General features: G+C 33.3%; 2 protein-coding genes across 2 annotated transcripts in view; one reads left to right on the plus strand and one right to left on the minus strand.

Annotated features, from left to right (window-relative positions):
- Positions 1-21,073, minus strand: part of LOC109019297 (receptor-like protein 13) — a 63,836-nt gene that overhangs the window by 37,420 nt on the left and 5,343 nt on the right. The gene's annotated exons all lie outside the window — the stretch shown is intronic.
- Positions 246-9,164, plus strand: LOC109014893 (L-type lectin-domain containing receptor kinase IX.1-like). Its single transcript, XM_035695564.1, has 3 exons — positions 246-371; positions 3,219-3,273; positions 7,237-9,164. The coding sequence occupies exons 1-3, from the start codon at positions 246-248 to the stop codon at positions 9,162-9,164; spliced, it is 2,109 nt and encodes a 702-aa protein (XP_035551457.1).

Here is a 21,073-nt window from a genome sequence, read left to right on the forward strand (position 1 = left end):
CTGACTGGATTTTGTGTATCTCAGTATAGCTATACTGTTTTCTTCATGGACAGGTAAACAAACACTTTAATTTTCTGGCCGAGCATTAATTATTTATTAATTGCTCTTGATCTTCCTCCTCCTTACATGAACACGATGTGTGTAATTATATATATATATATATATATTAATTATACTTGATAAAATTATATATAGAGGTGGCTTGTTGGATGTATATTGGGGAAAGGCAAGCGGGAAAGATGCAGATGGCATATTTGAGATCCATGTTAAATCAAGATATTAGTGTCTTTGACACTGAATCTTCAACCGGAAAGGTGATAGTTGCAATTACCAGTGACATTATTATTGTTCAAGATGCTATTTCTGAGAAGGTAATTTGAATTTCTTTCTTTAATTAATTATTTCTTGCAATTCTTTTATTTTATTTTATTTTATTTTATTTTTAATTTTTGGTTCCCGGCCTAGCTAACAGCTAATACCCAACCTCACACTAAGTACTCCTAGTCACTGAATATCTTAATAATTATATATGATCTCTTAAGTCTAGATTAATAATCATGTCGATACCATATGTAGATACTTGGCCTTGGATCTGTTCACAAATCCGTGTGACATTTAAGAGTGCGTTCATAATGTTCATTTTCCCGTCTCATCTCTATCACATTGTTCTGATGTAGCTGCATGCATTGTCTATCAACCATTAAATTAATGTTTATTATTTTTTAAAAATAATAATGGGAAAGAATCCCCTCTCTACCCTCTCTACACCCACCCTAGTACGTACACCCTGGCCTCACTTGTATTAGCTTAAACAGAAAAAAGTTTCTTCTAATTAACTTCAATGGGCTTTATGAAATTTTAATGAAATAGACTCCTATTTAAACATTTCTATTTACATTATATTATATATTCATTTTTATGCAAAAAAAAAAAAAAAAGAAATGACTATTATTTATTAATATCAAATAATTAGATATTTTTAAACATATATTATTTTTTGTAGTGACTTTATAATGATTTTGACTATGATACTGATGTTATTAGGGACATTGCTAAGTTTTTCATCTAGAGTTATTTTCTATCTAAACATTCCTATTTACATTATATTATATATTCAATTTTATGCAAAAAAACAAAGAATTGACTGATATTTATTAATAACAAATAATTAGATATTTTTTAACATAAATTATTGTAGTGAATTTATAATGATTTTGACTGGGATACCGATGTTATTAGGGATATTATTGAGTTTTTCATCTAAAGTTATTTTCTATCTAAACATTCCTATTAACATTATATTATATATTCAGTTTTATGCAAAAAAAAAAAAAAAAAAAAAACAATTGACTATTATTTATTAATAACAAATAAATAGATATTTTTCAATATATATTATTTTTTTTAGTGAATTTATAATGATTTTATTATTATTTTTTTCCCTCATTAATTTTTTTTTCCCTCACGTTGTCTCTCTGTGGCCCGAATGTTCCTCACGTCCATTCTCCTTCAGCCCAGCCAGGCGCCGCCGTGCGCCGGCCAGTCTCACCGCCACCACCGGGGAGTCCCTCTGACGCCGACGACCAACCGAGGCACCATTGATGTCCCCCACGAGCAGCCCTAGGTCTCCCCTGCGAAAACCCATCCGAAATGGGTTTCTTCCATTTCTCTCAACCGGTGCCGCCGTACGCGGCCACCTACCGTCACGACCACCACAGACGACTCCCCCTCACGCCGGCGACCAACCCAGCCACCACCGATGTCCCCTACGCGCAGCCCAATCTGTCCCCCTTGGAAACCCATCCGAAATGGGTTTCTCCCATTTCTCTCAACCAGCGCAGCCGTTGGCGGCCACCCACGCCACCACACCTCCACCACTTCATACCGGCGACAATCTCTACCAGACCCGGCCACCACGAAGTTCCCTTTCCCTCTCCATCGCACACTACCATTCACACGCACACGGCAACTCTCTCTTCCTCTCGTCAAACCAAAAAGAAACATAGAAGAAAGAAAACAGAGATGCGAAAATACATCTGAAATAAAAATAAATATGCGAGAAAGAGAAGATGAAAAACAACATGCTGAAGTGAAATTAGGAATTTTTGCATACCAAACGACGAGAAGAAAACTCTCAAACAGCACGGCAAGAAATATTTCTTCCTCCACTCGAATATGAAACGTCTGCAGATTCTACAAAATATCTTGCATTCCATCCCTTTTATAAGGCTAGATATTTTGGACTGTCCGAAAAAGAGCTAACCAGATGTTTAATGTTCAACTAAGATGTAAAAATGTGACTGAATGAAATAAGATAGGAAGGAAATGAACGAGAAGAAGACGATGCCGCTGAATCCACTGAATTTACTATTCACTACTGTTGATCTTATACATGCTTTTAAGTATTAGGAAGATATATATATATATATATATATTTATATATCCGATAAAACAACAGCTAGATAACATGGAATGACATGAGATTGATGAGTCGCTCTGTGTTCTTCAAACAACAATATTGGCTTGCCTAGAGAGATGTTCGAGTAGGTCCTTAATTCAATCAAGTTGGTCTGAAGGATGGAGAAAATAGGGAACGTGTGTTCCACAATTGAAGTACAGACCCATTCCAATTTTAAATTTTTAAGAATAAAGGATAAGGTATGCGCAATACAGCTACATCAACCCGAGTAGAATCATGGAATTTTAACGTACATCATGACAACCTTAATTTGAGTTGCAAATACCAAAATTAAGTCTGATAGAGTCACTATGCCAAATTAAATATAAATTAATTGGTATCAACATGGTGATCTAATACATCCCAAATAATGAGACAATAAATAATTCAATAGAATTCAATATGTGGAGGAACAAGGCGCTGATATGTTTATGGTCCACTTTTTCTTGATATTTAGAAAGAAATTAAAGAGAAGAAAATAAAATTGAAGGCAGATAGAACATATAAAACTTGGGTTATCTATCATTAATTCAATTTAGGTATAATAATTATCATAGATAATATTTACGTATCATGGGTTGGCAGTAATTCCTTGCCTGAGTAATTATCAAGAACAAGAAGCCGCCACTGGCCCACTAGTGTTAATCTATTTAGCTAAAACAACACAAAACTAAATTTTTATTTATTTATTTTTAAATGAAAATATTGTTTAAAGAAATAAGACTCGATTCTTTACTGAATACATCCAGCTCAAGGCTAGTTTAATTGGATAGTATTTTTAAAATATTCTATTATTATTTATTATTTTATTATTATTTTACATAATTTTTATTATTATTTAATATTCTATCATTATTTTTTTATTTTTAGTATTACTATTCATAAAAGTTTTAAAATCACCTCAGTCCAAATATAACCTAACTCGCCATGTTCAATTGTGCTTTTAATGGAGACTTATTGAGAGAAAAATCCAAATTAAGGCACCCCTCGAAAGTTCATGACGTATCATTATTCCATGGAAAAATATAATTTTAACGTAATGCATGGGTGATCTCCACTACAACATAATTAATTTTTAGTGATAGTTAAGAAATTGTGACAGTCCTTAAATTATCACTAAACGGCTTTTTCTGTAACGGTTTCTGAAAATCGTCACTAAAGATAGATGTGATTTTTTTTACGTTCCAACGTATGAGAAATTTACGTTCGAACGTCAAATATACGTTCGAACCTTGTGGCTACTTACGTGCGAACGGGAAATGTTTTGGCGCCAACATTCGAACGTTAGTAATTAACGTTCGAACGTAAAATATTTTACGCCAATGTTCAAGTGTGAATTACTAATGTTCAAACGTTAATTGTAAATTTAAATTAAATATAACTCTAATTTAAAAATTATGTAATTTTTATAGTGCATAATTTGTGAACAAGTCTAAAAAATTGACTTGTATATATTTATATATATACAATTTGTAATATATCAAAATATATATTTATGTTTATATATATTTAAAGTTAAAAAATATAACATTAAAAAAGATTGATAACTGAAATTAAAAAAGATAGAAATATTTAATAATATTTTTCGTTACAAATATTAAAAATAAAATATAAAATATGATAGAATTTAGTAAACAACACTCAAGTGGGGGTCATATTGTAGTGTGAAAGACGAAGCAGCAGCTAGCAAGGGCTACAAATTAAAAATCAAACATTCATTAGCTATATATGCATGCAACCACAAATTTCATTGCCCGACAAATCAAGACTTGTTATATAGCTCCTTGAAAGGCTGAAACAGGGACAATTTTAGCTACCAAGTTGTATCGATAAAACTAGATGCATAATGGTGACGTTGCTTTATATTGTGGAGGGAGAGTTCAATGACATCACCCGTGGCGGAGTTGCTTGCTGCCAACCACAACAGTCACTACTTATCTTATCTACGTCCTCAATCGAAGAGGGAAGAGGATGGCCAATGTCATAATCGGATTTCAGAAACGCCTCTAGTAGTGGCTTCACTGGAGGGGGCTAAGGTAGTGGGGAAGAAACCGTACTTGTGCGTGAAGTGTGCATGATCTTTATCTATATGAAAAATTCTATTCCTAAGCCTCATACACCACACACCAACATTTTATGATTTCTTTAATTTTATTCTCTTATCAAATATGTGATATATGAATTATGAATAGAATAATTTAATTATTTTAAAAATAATAAAACTAAAAAAAACTTTAAAAAAATTTTTAAAATATAAAAAAATTTTGGTGTGTGGTATATGGGCTTATGAATAGCAATGCTCTTATCTATATATACACGCTATTGGAAACCGGCCTAATTGAAAAAAAAAAAAAAGGGGAGAAATCATGCATGTAGTTATGCACGGGTCTAAGGAAGTGCTTTTGGGCTTAGATCACGGGCTTTGGTTTTGGGTCCATTTCAAACTATTTGGGCCCACATCTCGGTAGTGTATCAACTTGACAAATAGGTTGGGTTAGTTTAAGCGGTCTAAATAATCACTTAGGCTTGTCCGTATTTTCACGGTTCAAGTATTTAATAAATTCCTACGGGCATCATCCTAAATCCAAAATAAGTCCAATTCGTCTGGTAAGTATTTTTGGGCCTTTAAAATAAATACTTTAGCCTATCACCAATTAAATAGGGCCCACTTGATCTGTAAATATTAAAATTTATTTGGTTACACAGATAAAATAATATGAAATGAGATAAAAGTTAAAAGTTGAATAAAATAATGTTAAAATATAATTTTTTAATATTATTTTGTTTTGAGATTTAAAAGAGTTGAATTTTTTATTTTATTTTATATAGAAATTTTAAAAAGTTGTAATGATTATATGAGATGAGATGATTTGATTTGGTTTGTGTAACTAAATCAGACCTAAATGGTCTTTTGTTCAATTATTGAGCCCAATAAAACTCTTATAATCTACCATAATAATTTATGGGTATGGGATCTTTCCAAAATTTTCCGACTAATCTAATTTGGGCTTTATAAATATTGGCTCATTTATATTCTCCAAAATCATCAACTACACCCTGGCGATTTAAAAATAAAATTTCGAGCCTTTGGGCCTAACGAAATTTCAATAAATAATAACTTGCAAGCTTATCCAATATGGCTTATTAAACTTGTTTTAGGCCCAATAATTTATCCAGCCTTCATCCCTAATAAATTTATGGTCAGGTCATTACAGTTAGTGCTAACTGTTATTCTAAATGAATGATGATTATTATGCTCTTAATAAAGTTCAATAGTTGTATAAGTGTATGAATTAACAAAGAAACAAAAAGAACTTTATCTATGTGAGCATAAGAGGTGGGGATAGCTTCTAGCAAAAGTTTAAGGTTTATATTATTTCATGAATGCTAGGATGGACTAGATGGATTAATGCAAACTAATTGGTAAGATATCTAGCTAAAATTGGTTGGAATCATGTGTGTGATATTTATGTTGTTAACGTATAAAGTCTTGTTTAAGCCTAGGCTACATTGACTTTGTTAGGAAATTGAAATACTTACACTAATTGAAGGTTCAAGTCAATATATAATTTCTTGTATGCATGAAGATATCAGTATTTGATTAAAAATTTATTATCGCAACCTGAGTGAGAGATTACAACAAGTAGATCCATGGCTTAGACGTGGTAGAGGTATGTTAATGCACTTGGACTTATTTTATGAAATAGGCATTTTGAATGGGTGTAATTATTACCTTAAAGATCCTAATATTCTACATAACTCAAAATCGTATTTATTTTTCTATTGCGGTATCAATTTTCTTCAAGAAACATTGCTCCTATAGATATTCGCGATGCATCACATTCTGTAATGATTAAAGTAGAGGAGAAGATACGTAGGTCTAGAAGCGGGGTTTGCATGACAGCTTCCTTCAAATTATGCAGCCTTGGATTCTTCTTGGATTTTCACCCCAATGGAAGTTTTGTAGTAGCGCCCTGCGACAAAATTCTAATTATTTCCCCATTGATTCCGACAGATTCCACCACGTACGGCGAAAGGCTTCTAGAAAAAATGATAAACCTTATTTGGAGGATTGCTAACACATTGACTTGGACTAATATTTACACCCACATCTTACTCCGCAGAAGCGTGCAAAATTCCTTACTATATCCACTTTATTTAACTAAGCTTGGTATTTGGAAATTCAGGTTCATTTTCTGTCAAATAATTAGGTTATTCGGAAATTCAGGATCTTGATAATTCCAATATTTAATTAAGGTTATCACTATAATTTGTTTGTTTTATATTTCACTTCATTTCTGTTGTCGCCAATTGTATGCCGGCGATCGAGGAATCTGAGTAAAAGTCTCGGTGTATGGAATTAGAATATGCGTAAAGGTCTATGTTTTACGACGCTTCTTAATTAAGAACAATATATCTGGCAGGCAGTAGAACTGTATAAAACTCGGCATCCTAAAGATATAATTTTATGAAGGAATGTGCCGACCAGCTTTGATGGCTGGGCGTCTCTTTTTTTTTTATATATTTTTTTGATATATTTAAATATTTATTTTTAAAAAATAAACCAATATACTAATAATTATTTTTAAAATAATAAGTAAAAGAAAGAAATTAACAGAAGATAAATATATGAATAGTCGGCATAGTAGTATTATTCTTTATAAACTGAAACTTCACGTTCTATTTCGACGCAAGTTATCCAACTGCTCTCTCTTCTCTCTCTCTCTCTCTCTCTATATACTTTCCAAGCCGTAGATTACATTTTTAGGACAAAAAATCCATGTTTCGTCTCTTCTTCTTCCTTCTACTTCTTCCCACCGCTCACACAGTTTATTTCCAAATAACTCGCTTTGAACCCAGTGCAGACAACATACTATACTTGGGAGATGCAGCACCTTCTGTTGGAGTCATTGAGTTGATCAACCGATATACTTATGTATGCCGAGTCGGCCGAGCTATCTATTCTGAGAGGGTGCCTCTATGGGACTCTGATACAGGCATACTCACTAACTTTAGCACACATTTCTCCTTTGTTATCGACACCCAAGGTCGTGCTGAATATGGCCATGGTTTAGCCTTCTTCTTGGCTCCTGTCGGGTTCGAAGTCCCTCTAAATTCAGCTGGTGGGTTTTTAGGCTTATTCAACACAACAACCAGCGATTCTTCTCAGAACCAAATTGTTCTTGTCGAATTCGACTCGTACGTGAACCCGCAATGGGATCCTCCATTTGAGCATGTGGGGATTAATAACAACTCAATTGCTTCCACAAAATACACTTCTTGGAATGCCAGCTCACACAGCGGAGATACCGCTGATGTATGGGTCACTTACGATGCTTCTACGAAGAACTTGAGCGTCTCTTGGAAATATGAAACAACGTCTAATGCTCAAGAGAATACGAGTCTTTCTTTTGAAATTGATCTCATGCAGGTTCTTCCAGAGTGGGTCAGAGTTGGATTTTCAGCTGGTACAAGTCAATTTGGAGAGCGCAATAAAATTCAGTCATGGGAATTCAGTTCAAGTTTGGAAAGAAAGGAAAGAGGGGGGAAGAATGCAAACAAGAAGAGTTTAGTGGTTGGTCTAACAGTTTCAGCTGGTGTTCTGATAGCTGTAGCAATTGTCACATGTATAATACTGTTTGCATGGAAGGTAAAGAAAAAGGAAGAAGAATCAAATGAGACTGTGAACTTGACATCAATTAATGAAGACCTTGAGAGAGGAGCAGGACCAAGGAGATTTTCTCACCAATATCTTGCTTTAGCCACCAACAATTTTTCAGATGACAAGAAATTGGGACAAGGAGGGTTTGGTGCCGTCTACAAGGGGTACTTCATTGATTTGGATATAGCAGTTGCCGTGAAGAAAATCTCAAGGGGGTCTAAACAGGGAAGAAAGGAATACGTAACTGAGGTGAAAATTATTAGCAGGATTAGACACAGGAATCTGGTTCAACTCATAGGATGGTGCCATGAAAAAGGTGAGTTCCTACTTGTTTACGAGTTTATGCCAAATGGTAGCCTTGATGTGCACTTGTTTGGCAAGAGGAGTCCTTTAACTTGGGCAGTGAGATACAAGATAGCTTCTGGGTTGGCATCTGCGCTACTTTATCTCCATGAAGAATGGGAGCAATGTGTCGTTCATCGAGACATCAAATCGAGCAATGTCATGCTTGATTCTAGTTTTAATGTGAAGCTTGGAGACTTTGGATTGGCTCGGCTCATGGACCACGAGCTAGGTCCTCAGACAACTGGATTGGCTGGAACGTTGGGCTATATGGCTCCAGAATACATAGCCACTGGTAGGGCTAATAAAGAGTCAGATGTATACAGTTATGGTGTTGTTGCATTAGAAATTGCTACCGGAAGAAAGTCAACGGACCCTCCAGAAAAGGATTCTGCAATGGGATTGCTAGAGTGGGTTTGGAATCTTTATGGGAGTGGAAGGCTTCGTATGGCGATTGATGAGAGATTGCATATGGATTTCGAGGAGAAGGAGATTGAGTGTTTGATGATTGTCGGGCTGTGGTGTGGTCATCCTGATCGAAGTCTTAGGCCGTCAATAAGGCAAGCAATTCATGTTCTTAATTTTGAGGCTGCAATGCCAAATCTTCCTTTGAAGATGCCTGTTCCTTCGTATCATGTACCGACACCATCAGTTAGCTCTGGTGAGCCTTTTATAAGTACTAGTCTAGACGACGGTCGTTGAGCGTGTGATCACCTGTGAACCATGCATGCATCTTGATTTGTCAAACTATACATATAGGCTTGTTGTCTTTGATTTTCTTTTGTATGGCTTATTGCCTTAGGTATACATACTACAATCTATACATGATATTGGCTTATTGTTTTTTATTTTTCTTTTATGGAAAGTTTTAGCTGTCACTTTTAGAGATGATTCTTACTCCAATTTGAGCCAAATTTTTGAAAAGATTCCTATTTTATTACGTATTTTATTTTTAATAAACTTTAATTTCAGAGTTTTCTTTCTATTTACAACTGTCTCAATATCAATTCTTAATTTTTATTGTTAATTAATCATCAGAATAATTCTTATTCTATCTGGCATCACTCTCACAATTTCATTGTGAACATACAATTAGGTCCTGCATATATTGATTTAAGGCAATGCGGTGTTTAAAATGATAAGTGTTGAGAAGTGTTGAGAATGTTTGTGAATAGTAGTAAAAAAGTAATGAAAAAGTAATAATAAAATATTGAATAATAATAAAAAGTAGGTGAAAAGTAATGAATAGTAGAAAAATAGATAAAAAATAATAATAAAATAAAGAATAGTAGTAAGAGTACTTGAGGTACTCTCACTTGCCAAACATACAAACATATCATTTTAAAACTTTTAAAGCTAACATCTCAAAATTACCACGCATTAGAAAAATAAAGTAAAATCACCCTAATTAAACACTTGAACACAACATTATAAATGAGTCAAAATTACCACGCATTAAACTGGTAAACATTTTTGTAAGGTTGCCACTCATGAACTACCAATTATTTAGGTGTTTTGTATCTCAGTTTGAAACTTCATTGACAATATACATCGAAACATCAATTTGAAACTTCAGTTACATAATTAATGTTCAAAACTTTAACCACAACCAAATTTGGGTAGGAGATTGTTGTACAGTGAGTATAAATAATGAAACTTATCGTACTTGGTTACTTTCTTCTGATGTGCATGCTAATAAGCTGGACACTACTTGCCTAACGCTTTAGAGCAATGGTGAGGAACTAATTAGTTCATACATACAGTTTAAAATATTTATAGCCATGATCGGCCTCCTACTCATGATCATAAGAAGTCATAAAAACATGTTGGTGCAAAAGATGCAGCAAAATAAAAAATAGTGATAGAAAAGCTTGCTTCAAGGCGCATTACAATGTCTCTTTTTTTAAAACAATATCCACTCCCACCAATAACGATATGCACACTAGTTACATGTAAATTTACCTTCAAGATACAATGAAACCTAAAATAAGTCTGTTTGTCTAACTGCTTTATACTCTCACGAAATTAAAATCTGAATATCCTCAGAAAGGACGACCCAAAATAACATGGATTTGTGTACTAACATTTTGAGTGGGGTTAGTGTCTAATACAACAAAATCCACTAGTAAATATAGGGTTGTAAATGAACCAGTCTCTTCGATAGTCCGTTCAGTACACGTACGGTTAAATTCAAATCGAACTCGATTGGTGAAAAAAAAAAAAGCTCGCCCATGAAAGAAGATACCCGCTCAATTACTAAATGACACAAACCCTACAAAACTCGACTCGATTTGGTTAATTAAGACTCGTTAATGCCTGCTCGTTTATGCCCAAATCGACTCATTAGCTCAACTCGATTAAAACTCATTCATATAATGATAAATATATATAAATATACATCTATGTATATATACATATATATGTATTAGCTAATAATATAAGCATAGCATTTTTATAATTATATATATAATATGCAACATAATTACTTGTGTCTATATTTTGAATATACTTCATAGCTATATTTTATAATTTGTACAATAATTAGTTGATACGATTTAATAGTTTCACATATTAATATGTGGGAACCATATATGAAATAGATATATACTATCATATTATATGTATGTATTAATAATTTCTGCATGCATATAATATATTGTTATTATGGATAAATATCAACTAGTTAGATATTAATTGTTTATAAATTATTAAAATCTTATAATTCAATAGAATTTATACTTGTTAGTTGTACAAATTCAACATTAGATTTTTTATTTTTTATCTATCTAATTTATTTTTATTAAATCTTATTCAAAAAATAAAAAAATAAACAATTCGAGCTCATTTTTTAGATGAGGTCGAGCTCACGCTCGAGTTGGAAATTTAGCTTATCGAGTCAAGCTCGAGCTCGGCAAGTCAAAGACTGGCTCAGCTAGGCTCTATTACAGTCTTGGGTAAATAGAACGAGTCAACCTTGATCAAGACATCCTCAACAATACCTCTAGGATTTTAACAGACCTATCAGCTAACTGAAGTGTCATTTGAGTAAATTTTAGCTCCCCTAAGCCTCACTGTGAATGTACAAAATATTATAGCAGGTTCACACTCACCCCCAAATCTAACAGAGATCTCTCAATATGATGATTCTCAATCTTACATGAAATTGTAAGAGATTCAGGGTCCTTGTATTTGACTGGATATTTACTCTAAACAACAGAATTAGCTTGTTCAGTCAAAAATGTATTTTTTCATTATTCTTCATTTTTACTATAACAAAATCCTTAAGAAATTTCACATGAGTAGATACTTGCTAAATTGCATCAAGGAATGTTATATTAATTTTAATTGCTTAAACACCTCTAAAATATCATTAAATTTAGTGTTTTTTGATAATTTTACAACCTCTAAGGAAATGAGACTGTAATAACAAATTTCTTAATAGGCTCAGAAGGACTAGAATCATGAGGTTTGAGGGACTTTGGGTTGACATTCTTTTTCTCTGTGGAATCCAACTCTTTCACTTTTAGTACTTTAACTTGATTATCAAATTCTCTATCCGACCTGAGGGTGGTAATGGGTTGAACATGCTCATATCCCTGAGTAGAATTGGATGCATTATTGAGGGCATACTGTCCTTTTGGATTGGATATAGGTTGACTTGGAAATTTTCCTCTATCCTTCTCACCAATATGGGTTGCTAACTAGCGAACTTGACTCTCTAATTTTGAAATTTTTTGAGTATTCATCTGAGTAGAATTTTTCACCTCCTGAATGATGTGGTTAGTGGATTCCATGAATGTCTTAAGAGACTCCTCCAATGATGATTGATGTTATCGTGGTGCTACAAATGGAGGAGCAGATTGGGGAACATGAGGATAAATCAGGTTAGGTGGATGATATTGACTTTGTTGCTGCATCTGTGGTCCACCTAAATTCATGGGAGGCTGATTCGCCTCCAGGACAAATTAGGATGACTTTGCCAATTAGGATTGGAAGTCTATGAAAAAGGACTAGCAAACGGTTTCTCAAAATTATTTAGAATATTTGCTTGCTCAGCATAGCACTATGAACAAGCCTGTGAGGAACGACGTACATGTTTATATCATATGCATGGGACTAGCACAGAAAGAACATACTTCATCCTGAACTTGATTGAGAGAATTCATGGTTCTACCTAGTGTTAAAGTTTCTACCTTACGAGCGATATTATCTAATCTGACCTTAATATCATGATCCTCACTTAATCATATAAACCTCATTTCTTGACTATCTGTGATGATCTTTCTCTACAAGTAGAAAAGTTCCATTGCTGGGAGCTTTTTGATAAATTTTCAAGAAACTTATATGTCTCATTATCCGTTAAATTCAAAAATTCACTACTATTCGTTGACTCAATCATGTTATGGTTTGTTGAAGTTAAACAATTATAAAAGTATTATACTAGTCTCCATATCTCAAAATCATGGCGAGAACACTTCAGAATCTATTATTTTTTTATATAAAAAATAACTACAACTAGTAGAAGAATAAATTTAGTCAATATTCAATGTGTTTTCAAGTCCCCAGCAACGGTGCCAAAAACTTGTTGTGAACTTTTAATTATACTCTTAACTGTAGGGATTGTACCGAAGTATAGTTTAGCAAGAATGAGGTCGAACCCACAAGGACTTGTAAAAATGTAGAAAACCAATCAAATATAAACCAAATAAATTATAATCTAATTTAGAAAGATGAGTTGTAAAATAAAATAAGAAATTAATTAGAACTAAAAAATCAATTAATCAAAATGACAAATAATTAATTTAATAAATCAATCACAATAAAAGAATTAAAATAAATTCTAAAGATGCAACTAATATAAATAAAGAATAAACAATTATTAAAGAATGATCTAAGGTTTTGAAATCCACCTTATTAATTCATAATAATATGTTTATGATAATTGATTCTTCCCGAGCATCTACATAATAATCTAGAAATCAATCTTGTTATCATGGAAAATATCATCATTGAAACCCTTTTTTAAGAAAATATCTAAAATATGTTCTTTTTCGTTCAAAGATATAAAATCAAATCATCACTAATATCTTTTAAAACAAATCACAAAAGATATAAAATTTTATTTTTAACAAAATTATAGAGCAGGCTCTCAATTGATTAATATTATTCTCAATCATGAGAAAAATATGATTAAACTCATATCAAGAATTCTATATTTCTCAACTGAAATGAAGCAAGAACAATATATCGTTGAACACATAAATAACTGGGGGAAAAATAAATCACATAAATAATACTACTGATTTTCAATGAGGTTTCATCCTCAACCTTAGTTGAAAACTTACCTAGACATGTTCATGAAAATAAACTTCAAAATGTAAATGTAAATAAACATCAAAGTAATATTTTAAAGAAACTGAAGAAAAATAAAAATTACAATGCTCTCAAGATTTAAACATAGCTGTAAAATTGAAGGTAAAATTATTCCAACTTCCATGCTATACTAGAAGGATATTGTGATGCCAGTTAGATTACTAATGCAAGTGATAACAAAGGTACGTCTAGTTAGATTTTCACCCTTGGTGGTGGAGTTGTTTCAAAGGCTTCTAAGAAAAAGATGTGTATTTCACATCCTACAATGGAATTTGAATTTGTAGCATGAGGAATTATAAAATATGCTAGTACAATTTACAGTTTAATGTATACAATGCATTGCACCAGGAAAAATATTTCCTTTACATTATGCAAACTTTCTAGATATATGGAGCATTGTAAATCAATTAGTAAAGACCTTGGGTACCTTAAAAAGACTAGGTTGTTAGGACTATATTATACAAACTTTCCTGTTGTACTAGAAAGATATTGTGATGCTAGTTGAATTACTAATGCAAGTGATAACAAGGCTACGTCTAGTTAGGTTTTCACCCTTGGTAGTGGGGTTGTTTCATAGAATTTTAAGAAACAAACGTGTATTTCACATCACACAATTGAATTTGAATTTGTAGCCTTGCGACAATGGGCAAAGAAGCAGAATGATTGAGGAATTTGTTATTTGACATAAAGTTGTGGCCAAAATCGATGTTAACCATTCTATGCATTGTAATAGTGAAGCTACTACGTCTAGGGCTTATAGTAAAGTATATAATAGAAGATTTAGACATATTAGTTTGAGGCATGAATATTTCAAGCAAATAATAACTGATGGTATTATCACTATTGTATATGTGTGGTAAAGTAAAACCATGGCAAATCGTTTCACAAAGGGACTCTCCAGAGATTTGGTAACTAGTACATCTAGTAGAATGAGTTTGAAACCTTTCTTTTAAAAGTTACTTGTAATAGGAACTCAACCCTACACTATTAATAAATAATCTAAACTTTAAAGGGTAATAACAAGTTACATCTCAATGGCTGAAATAGCACTAAAATTTAATTTAATGTGAGAATCCAGAATGGTCAGTGCTGACTGTTACGCTAAATGAATGATGAGTATTATGCTCATAGTGAAGTTTAATAGTTGTATAAGTGTCTGAAGTAACATAGACACAACAAAAACTTTATCTATGTGAATATAAGAAATGGGGACAAGTTCTAGCAAAAGTTTAAGGTTTATGTTTGTAAATGTTCATGAATACCAAGATGGAGTATATAGATTAGTCCAAACTAATTGGTGAGATATTTTGCTAAAATTTGTGGGAATCATGTGTGTAGTATTTTCGTTCTTAACCTATAAAGTCTTGGTTTAAGTTTGAACCACTATTGACTTTGTTAGGAGTTTGAAATACTTGCACTAATAGAAGGTTCAAACTGGTCAAAATATTACATTTTTGTATGCATGAGGATATCAACATTTTGTTGAAAATTTAATATCGCAACCTAAGTGGAGGATTGTAATATTTATTGTAATTTGTGATATTAAATATATGAATTTTAGAAATATTTTCAAAATGATTATATATTATATTTATTATTAATATTATTTTTAGAATCTACTTGAAAGCTATGAATTATTTTAGAAAGAGGAGAATTTATATAATGTTTATAAGTTATGGGTTATGGTTATAATAAATTGGGGTTATATATATAGCATAAGCCATCCATTGGCTTAGTGGTACTGTGGAAGTAAAGCCCATGGTAGACGCAAAGGGCAAGGGTTTCGTATCACACCCAAGTCAACAAATGGGTTTTAATGATTTAATGAAGGGATGGACATCCCTATCCCTCTACATGGGCCTGAGCGTGCGGCCTAGCAGCCCAAGGTGCAAGGCAGCAAGCGCAGGCAACGAAAGGGAAAACTTTTAAATCTTCAAGCGCATCTACTTGGTCCATATAACACCTCGTATTTTAATATATTTTTATTGAAAAATTATTTTTATTAATTTAAAAAATTAATTTTTTATTTTAAAATAGTTAGATTTTTAGTTAGCTTATTTTTATAATTTTAATTTTCTAAAAATTATTTTTTTGAAGTGCTTTCTTAATATTAATTATTGTTATGTATTTAAATTACTTTTCATATTAAATTAACTTATTGTTGGATTTAATTATTCTATTTTCATTTAATCACTACGTTTAAATTATTTTATTTTACTTACTGTTTTGAAATCATTTCCGTTGGATCATTTTTGTGACCCAAGATGTGAGGATTGAACCTCATTTCTTTCTCTCATTTTTTCTTTTTTCATTTTTCATTTTTTCTTCTTTTCTTTTTAGATTACAATTCCACAAAACAAGGGCTGTTAACTGAAATAATGGGGTCCAACCCACTGGATTTTCAGTTTCAATCTCAAGTTTGCATATCGCAGTTAGACAAATAGAGTTGTTCTAGGCTTCATTGTATCTTGAATGCAAATTTGCTTGAAATCCATGTCATACCATTGTTAGTGAGAGGCATTGGGGGTGTCTATGCAGGTGGAGAGAAAAGATAGAGGCGTCTGGGTAAGGGCTAAGAAAAAAGATGTTTCGAGGAGAAAGACTAAAATGACTTCGTCTTGGGTACTCCTTTTTTTTTTTTTACCTTCGCAATCTCTATATTTCTTACCTTCACAATCTTTGTCTTTCTTTTCCTCTTATTTCTCAAAAATTCAATATGGGCCTTTCTTATTAATCAATTATTTCTTACATATATTGTTTGATTAGGAGGTTTGTCTATTAAAGATTAATTTCACTTTCAAGAAAAAAAAAAAAAAACAAACCATCTTATCATTTAATGTAGGGAACCTGGGTCATATGATGTTGAATTGACTGACTTGATATTGATAGACCTAGACTATCTGTAGAAGGCATATTAGCGTAAATAACATATGACAATGTGATAATCGTTTGAATTGAGAGAGTATTGCGCATTTGTCAATATTTTGGCTTTAACTTTGGCATGGGTATTAAAATCACAAATATGAACCCAGTTTATAAAATTGTTTCTAGCCTGCACATCATGATTACCATACTCTGCCTGGTGGTCCTAGTTTTGGCCTCGAGATCAACATTTTTCGCTCCAGGTCGTTGTTTAAGTTATTTTTTTCCTTTTATGGCAATGATTTGCTATCACTTATAGGGAAGATTGTTGTTCCACTTTGGGCCAAAGTTTTGACATAATTCTTTTTTTATTACTATTTTATTTTTATGCAATAATTAAGATTTTCCTTTTCAGACCGAATTCTTAAAATCTCGATTTCATTTAGCTATTTGAGCCCGACTTGAAGGCTTCAAAAGGAGTTTTCAAACTCTAAGAATTATAAACTCTATTCTCAGAGTTCTCTCTGTGATGCCTCTTTTCTCTGTCTCAATCTCTAGTTTTTGTAGATTAACTAGTCATTACAATAGTTCTTACTCAGCTCGATGTCAGTTTGTATTAGAGTTTTAGCCTTTTTTTGGGTAATTTATCATTAGTTTTAGTGGCTCATGGTAGAGGTCGTTGGCAGTTTTTGAATGAGAAAGCCCTTCACCAAGATTGTAACATGTAGATTGTGATTATTACTGATTTGCAAAGGCAAATCGTTGAATTCACCTAGCATTTAGGGGCACAAAATCTTGAGGATCAGATGGGGTGATCATGATTTTGACTCCAATTTCGAGAACCCATATCACAATTGTGCTCTTTTCAGGAGTATCATGGTAGGGTGGAGCATCATGGAGACCTAAGCTTTGAAATTAATCTACTTGAATTTTCTAGTACTCCGCAGGTTGAGGGTCTTATCGATCAGTTGCATATGGTATAGCAGTTTTTAACTAGAAGGATGTCCCAAATCGTATGAAGTTGAAACTAGTCATCATTAAGTTTAAGGGTTGAGCATCAACCTGGTGGGAACAATTAAAGCATCTTTGGAGTGATAGATCAAGGCCAATATTGGCAATTGGGAGAAAATGAAGAAGAAGATGAAGTGTCACTTTTTGCTCTACGGATATACTCAAACCTTGTTTTAGAGACTTCACACGTTGAGGCAAGGAGTGAGGTTTGTTGATGATTACACCAAGGAGTTCTATCAGTTGGTGTCTTGGAATGATCTTTCTAAAACTAAAAAGCATATGGTGACATAGTATTTGGGTGCCTTGCGGCAGCCTTGGCAAGACATCCTCAACCTCCACTCTTTGTGGACTGTGTGTAAGGCCTATCAACGGGCTTGGTTCGTAAAGGAGTAGCAAACTAGGCAACTTGCGCCTAGGAGCGAACAGAACACACGCTGAGTTCGTTCGTAGGATACTTGTCCTAGTCATTAGCCAACTCAAGGTCAGAGTTCGAGTGCCAACAATATTTGACATTTTAGATGTGGGGAGCCTAGTCATCGAGCAATTGATTATAGAAAATCATCTCCAATCGAAAGGGCAAAAACCTTTTGATTAAGAAGGATGACAAGGAAGATGTTGAGGACATTGGAGAACCCGTCTATGACAAGGAAGATGATGATGGAGAAATTTTGTATAAATATGGTAAGAAGACCCTCGCCATTAGAAAAAGTTTATTAACTCCAAAAGGTGATTCAGGAGAAAACTGGTTGAGAACTAATAATTTTCACACTACCTACACAGTTTCTGAGAAAGTGTTCAAACTGATCATCAATAGTTTTAGTTGTGAGAACATGGTCTCTGAGGAAGAAGTTCAAAAGCTCGAACTCAAAAACAAACCATAACCCTGAAGCCTATAAGCTGTCGTGGTTGAAGAAAGGCAGTGAGGTCATAGTCGACTGGCAGTGTTTGGTCTCTTGTTTGGTTGGCCGAAAGTATTTTCATAATGCATGGTGCGACATGGTGTCCATGGATGCTTGCCACTTATGGTTAGGCAGGCCTTAGTAATATGATTGGAGCATGGTTCGCGATGGGTGCAAAAATACCTATTTCTGGCATTAAAGGGAAAAAGATCGTTTTATCCCCTAATAGGGAGGGAGTTGTTTTTGCTCTAGAGGCTAAAAATAGAATCAATCTTCTGCCTATGGCTAGATTCTAGGAGGAGGTGGAGAAAGAGAGAATTATGCATGTTTTGGTGCTATATGACGACAGTGGCATAGCTGGTCGTGATTTACCACCAAAGGTGCAATAGATGATATATGAGTTTGCGAATTTAATGCCCACGGACCTTTCCCCAAGCCTTCCACCCATGAGAAATATACAATATTAGATTGACTTGGTGTGAGGTTTTAGCTTGTCCAACAGACAAACGTATAGACACAACCCCAAGGAGTTTTAGGAGTTGCAACATTAAGGCCTTATTTGGATGTTGAGATGAGAAATATGAAAATAGTAGTAAAATAATTTATAAATAGTAGTGAAATAGTTTGAGTTAAGATGTTTTATGGGTATTGAAAAATGAGAGAGAAAAGTTGAATAAAACAAATTATAAAGTTAAAATATTTTTATAATATAATTTTTGTTTTGGGATTTTAAAGGGTTGAATTATTCTTTATATTTTGTTTGAAAGTTTGAAAAAATTGTAATCATTATGTAATGATTAGATGAAAATTTTAAGATTTGAAATTAAAAAATATTTATATTTGAGTGGAGTTTGAATGTTGAGATGAGATGAGATGAGATCATCTCAACATCCAAATTGGGCCTAAGTATTGGAGTTGCTGGAGAGGGGATACATTTGTGAGAGTATGTGCACGTGTGTAGTTCCTACCCAATTGGTGCCCAAGAAAGACAGTCCATGGAATATGTGTGTGGATAGCAGGGGTAATACTAGGATCACGGTGAAGTATAGATTTCCAATTTCTCACCTAGATGACATGTTGGATAAGTTTCCAGGCGCACCACTCTTTCTCTCTAGGTTTCTCTCTTTGTGTGTCACTCAAGCTCACTCACAACTAAGAGAAAGAAGAAGGAAGGCAATCTGCTATGGTGCTAGGTGAGATAGTCGACCAACTGAAAGTAATTAAGTGAGGGACATCCATCTATAATAAGCCAGACTCATGACAGGCAGGGAAGTGTATTTTTGCACCAGATCGGAGGACTTTGATACACTTCCAGGCAGGACTCAGGAAACCTATTTTTTATTTTTAGGTTGAAAGTCAAGGGGAAATATACTTTCCGTGCTTTAGGTCGGAATTTACAACACTTGCTCACCTAAATTTTGCCTGCGAAATACATCGCCCATTTAATACTTTCTCCATCCTATTCCATTGTTCGCCCTACTCTTTGCTTGGCTACTTGTTGCTTGCCCAAATTGCCTGCTTACTTGCCCAAAGATAGTTAAATCCAACTTTTCTCAAATTTTCTCTCAAGTAAATGTGATCCAAGGTCGTAGCTCTCTGATGTAGGGATCTGAGTTTGATGATATTGAATTGGCAGATTTCAAGTTGATGGTGTTAGACTGCCTTCTCATATTGATGGCATTGGATTGCCTTGAGAAGGGAGATCAACATAAATTTTGCAGGAAATGGTGAAGATTCCTTTGATTGGAGCAATATTGCGCATCCGTCAGTATTTTAGATTTAACTTTAGCTACATGTATCAAAATTGTGCATATAATCCCAATTCAGAAGAAATTTTTGTAATTTTGCCACTCAACTACCAATTATTTAGGTGTTTTAATTTGTGTCTCAGTTTGAAACTTCAGTGACAATATACATCCAAACATCATTTTGAAACTCCGGTTACAATGTACAAAACTTTAGCCACAATTGGAGATTGTTGTATAGTGAAGATTAATGAAACTTATGGTACTAGCTACTTTCTTATGATGTGCATTCTAATAAGGACACTACTTGCCTAACCTTTTCAAAAATAAAATTTAAAATATTTCTAGTCCTAATCCTACTGATAAGAAGTCATAACAACATCTGTACGAATTATCCACTTAGTCACCCAACCATTACATTTTTTTGGAGAAACAAAATTGAAAGCTGCTTGTCTTCACCAATAAAAATAGAAATATGTACCTCCTTCGATTAATATCTTTGATAATTATACTTCAATACAAGAAAAGCACAGGAAATCAAATTCAATTAAAAACCAGTCCTCTATAGAAAAAGGTTGGGAATTGAGTTCCTTGATTCATAATATTAGACCACAACAACCATTATTGATAATAAAATACATATGCATAGCACACAACTAGCTATCATCACAACCTTTAAAGATTTCCATGTAAGCAGGGGATATCTAATCTCAACATAGTC

The sequence above is a fragment of the Juglans regia genome, chromosome 11, assembly GCF_001411555.2.
Source record: "Juglans regia cultivar Chandler chromosome 11, Walnut 2.0, whole genome shotgun sequence".
Lineage (NCBI taxonomy): Eukaryota > Viridiplantae > Streptophyta > Magnoliopsida > Fagales > Juglandaceae > Juglans > Juglans regia.

What these genes read in the sequence shown, in the direction of transcription:
- LOC109014893 (XM_035695564.1), top strand. Translation starts at nt 246, where the DNA reads ATGGCATATTTGAGATCCATGTTAAATCAAGATATTAGTGTCTTTGAC. An exon ending in AAGATGCTATTTCTGAGAAG is followed by an intron (nt 372 to 3,218) that starts GTAATTTGAATT and finishes GCTCAAGGCTAG; the next exon opens with TTTAATTGGATAGTATTTTT. An exon ending in TATTTATTATTTTATTATTA is followed by an intron (nt 3,274 to 7,236) that starts TTTTACATAATT and finishes AGGACAAAAAAT; the next exon opens with CCATGTTTCGTCTCTTCTTC.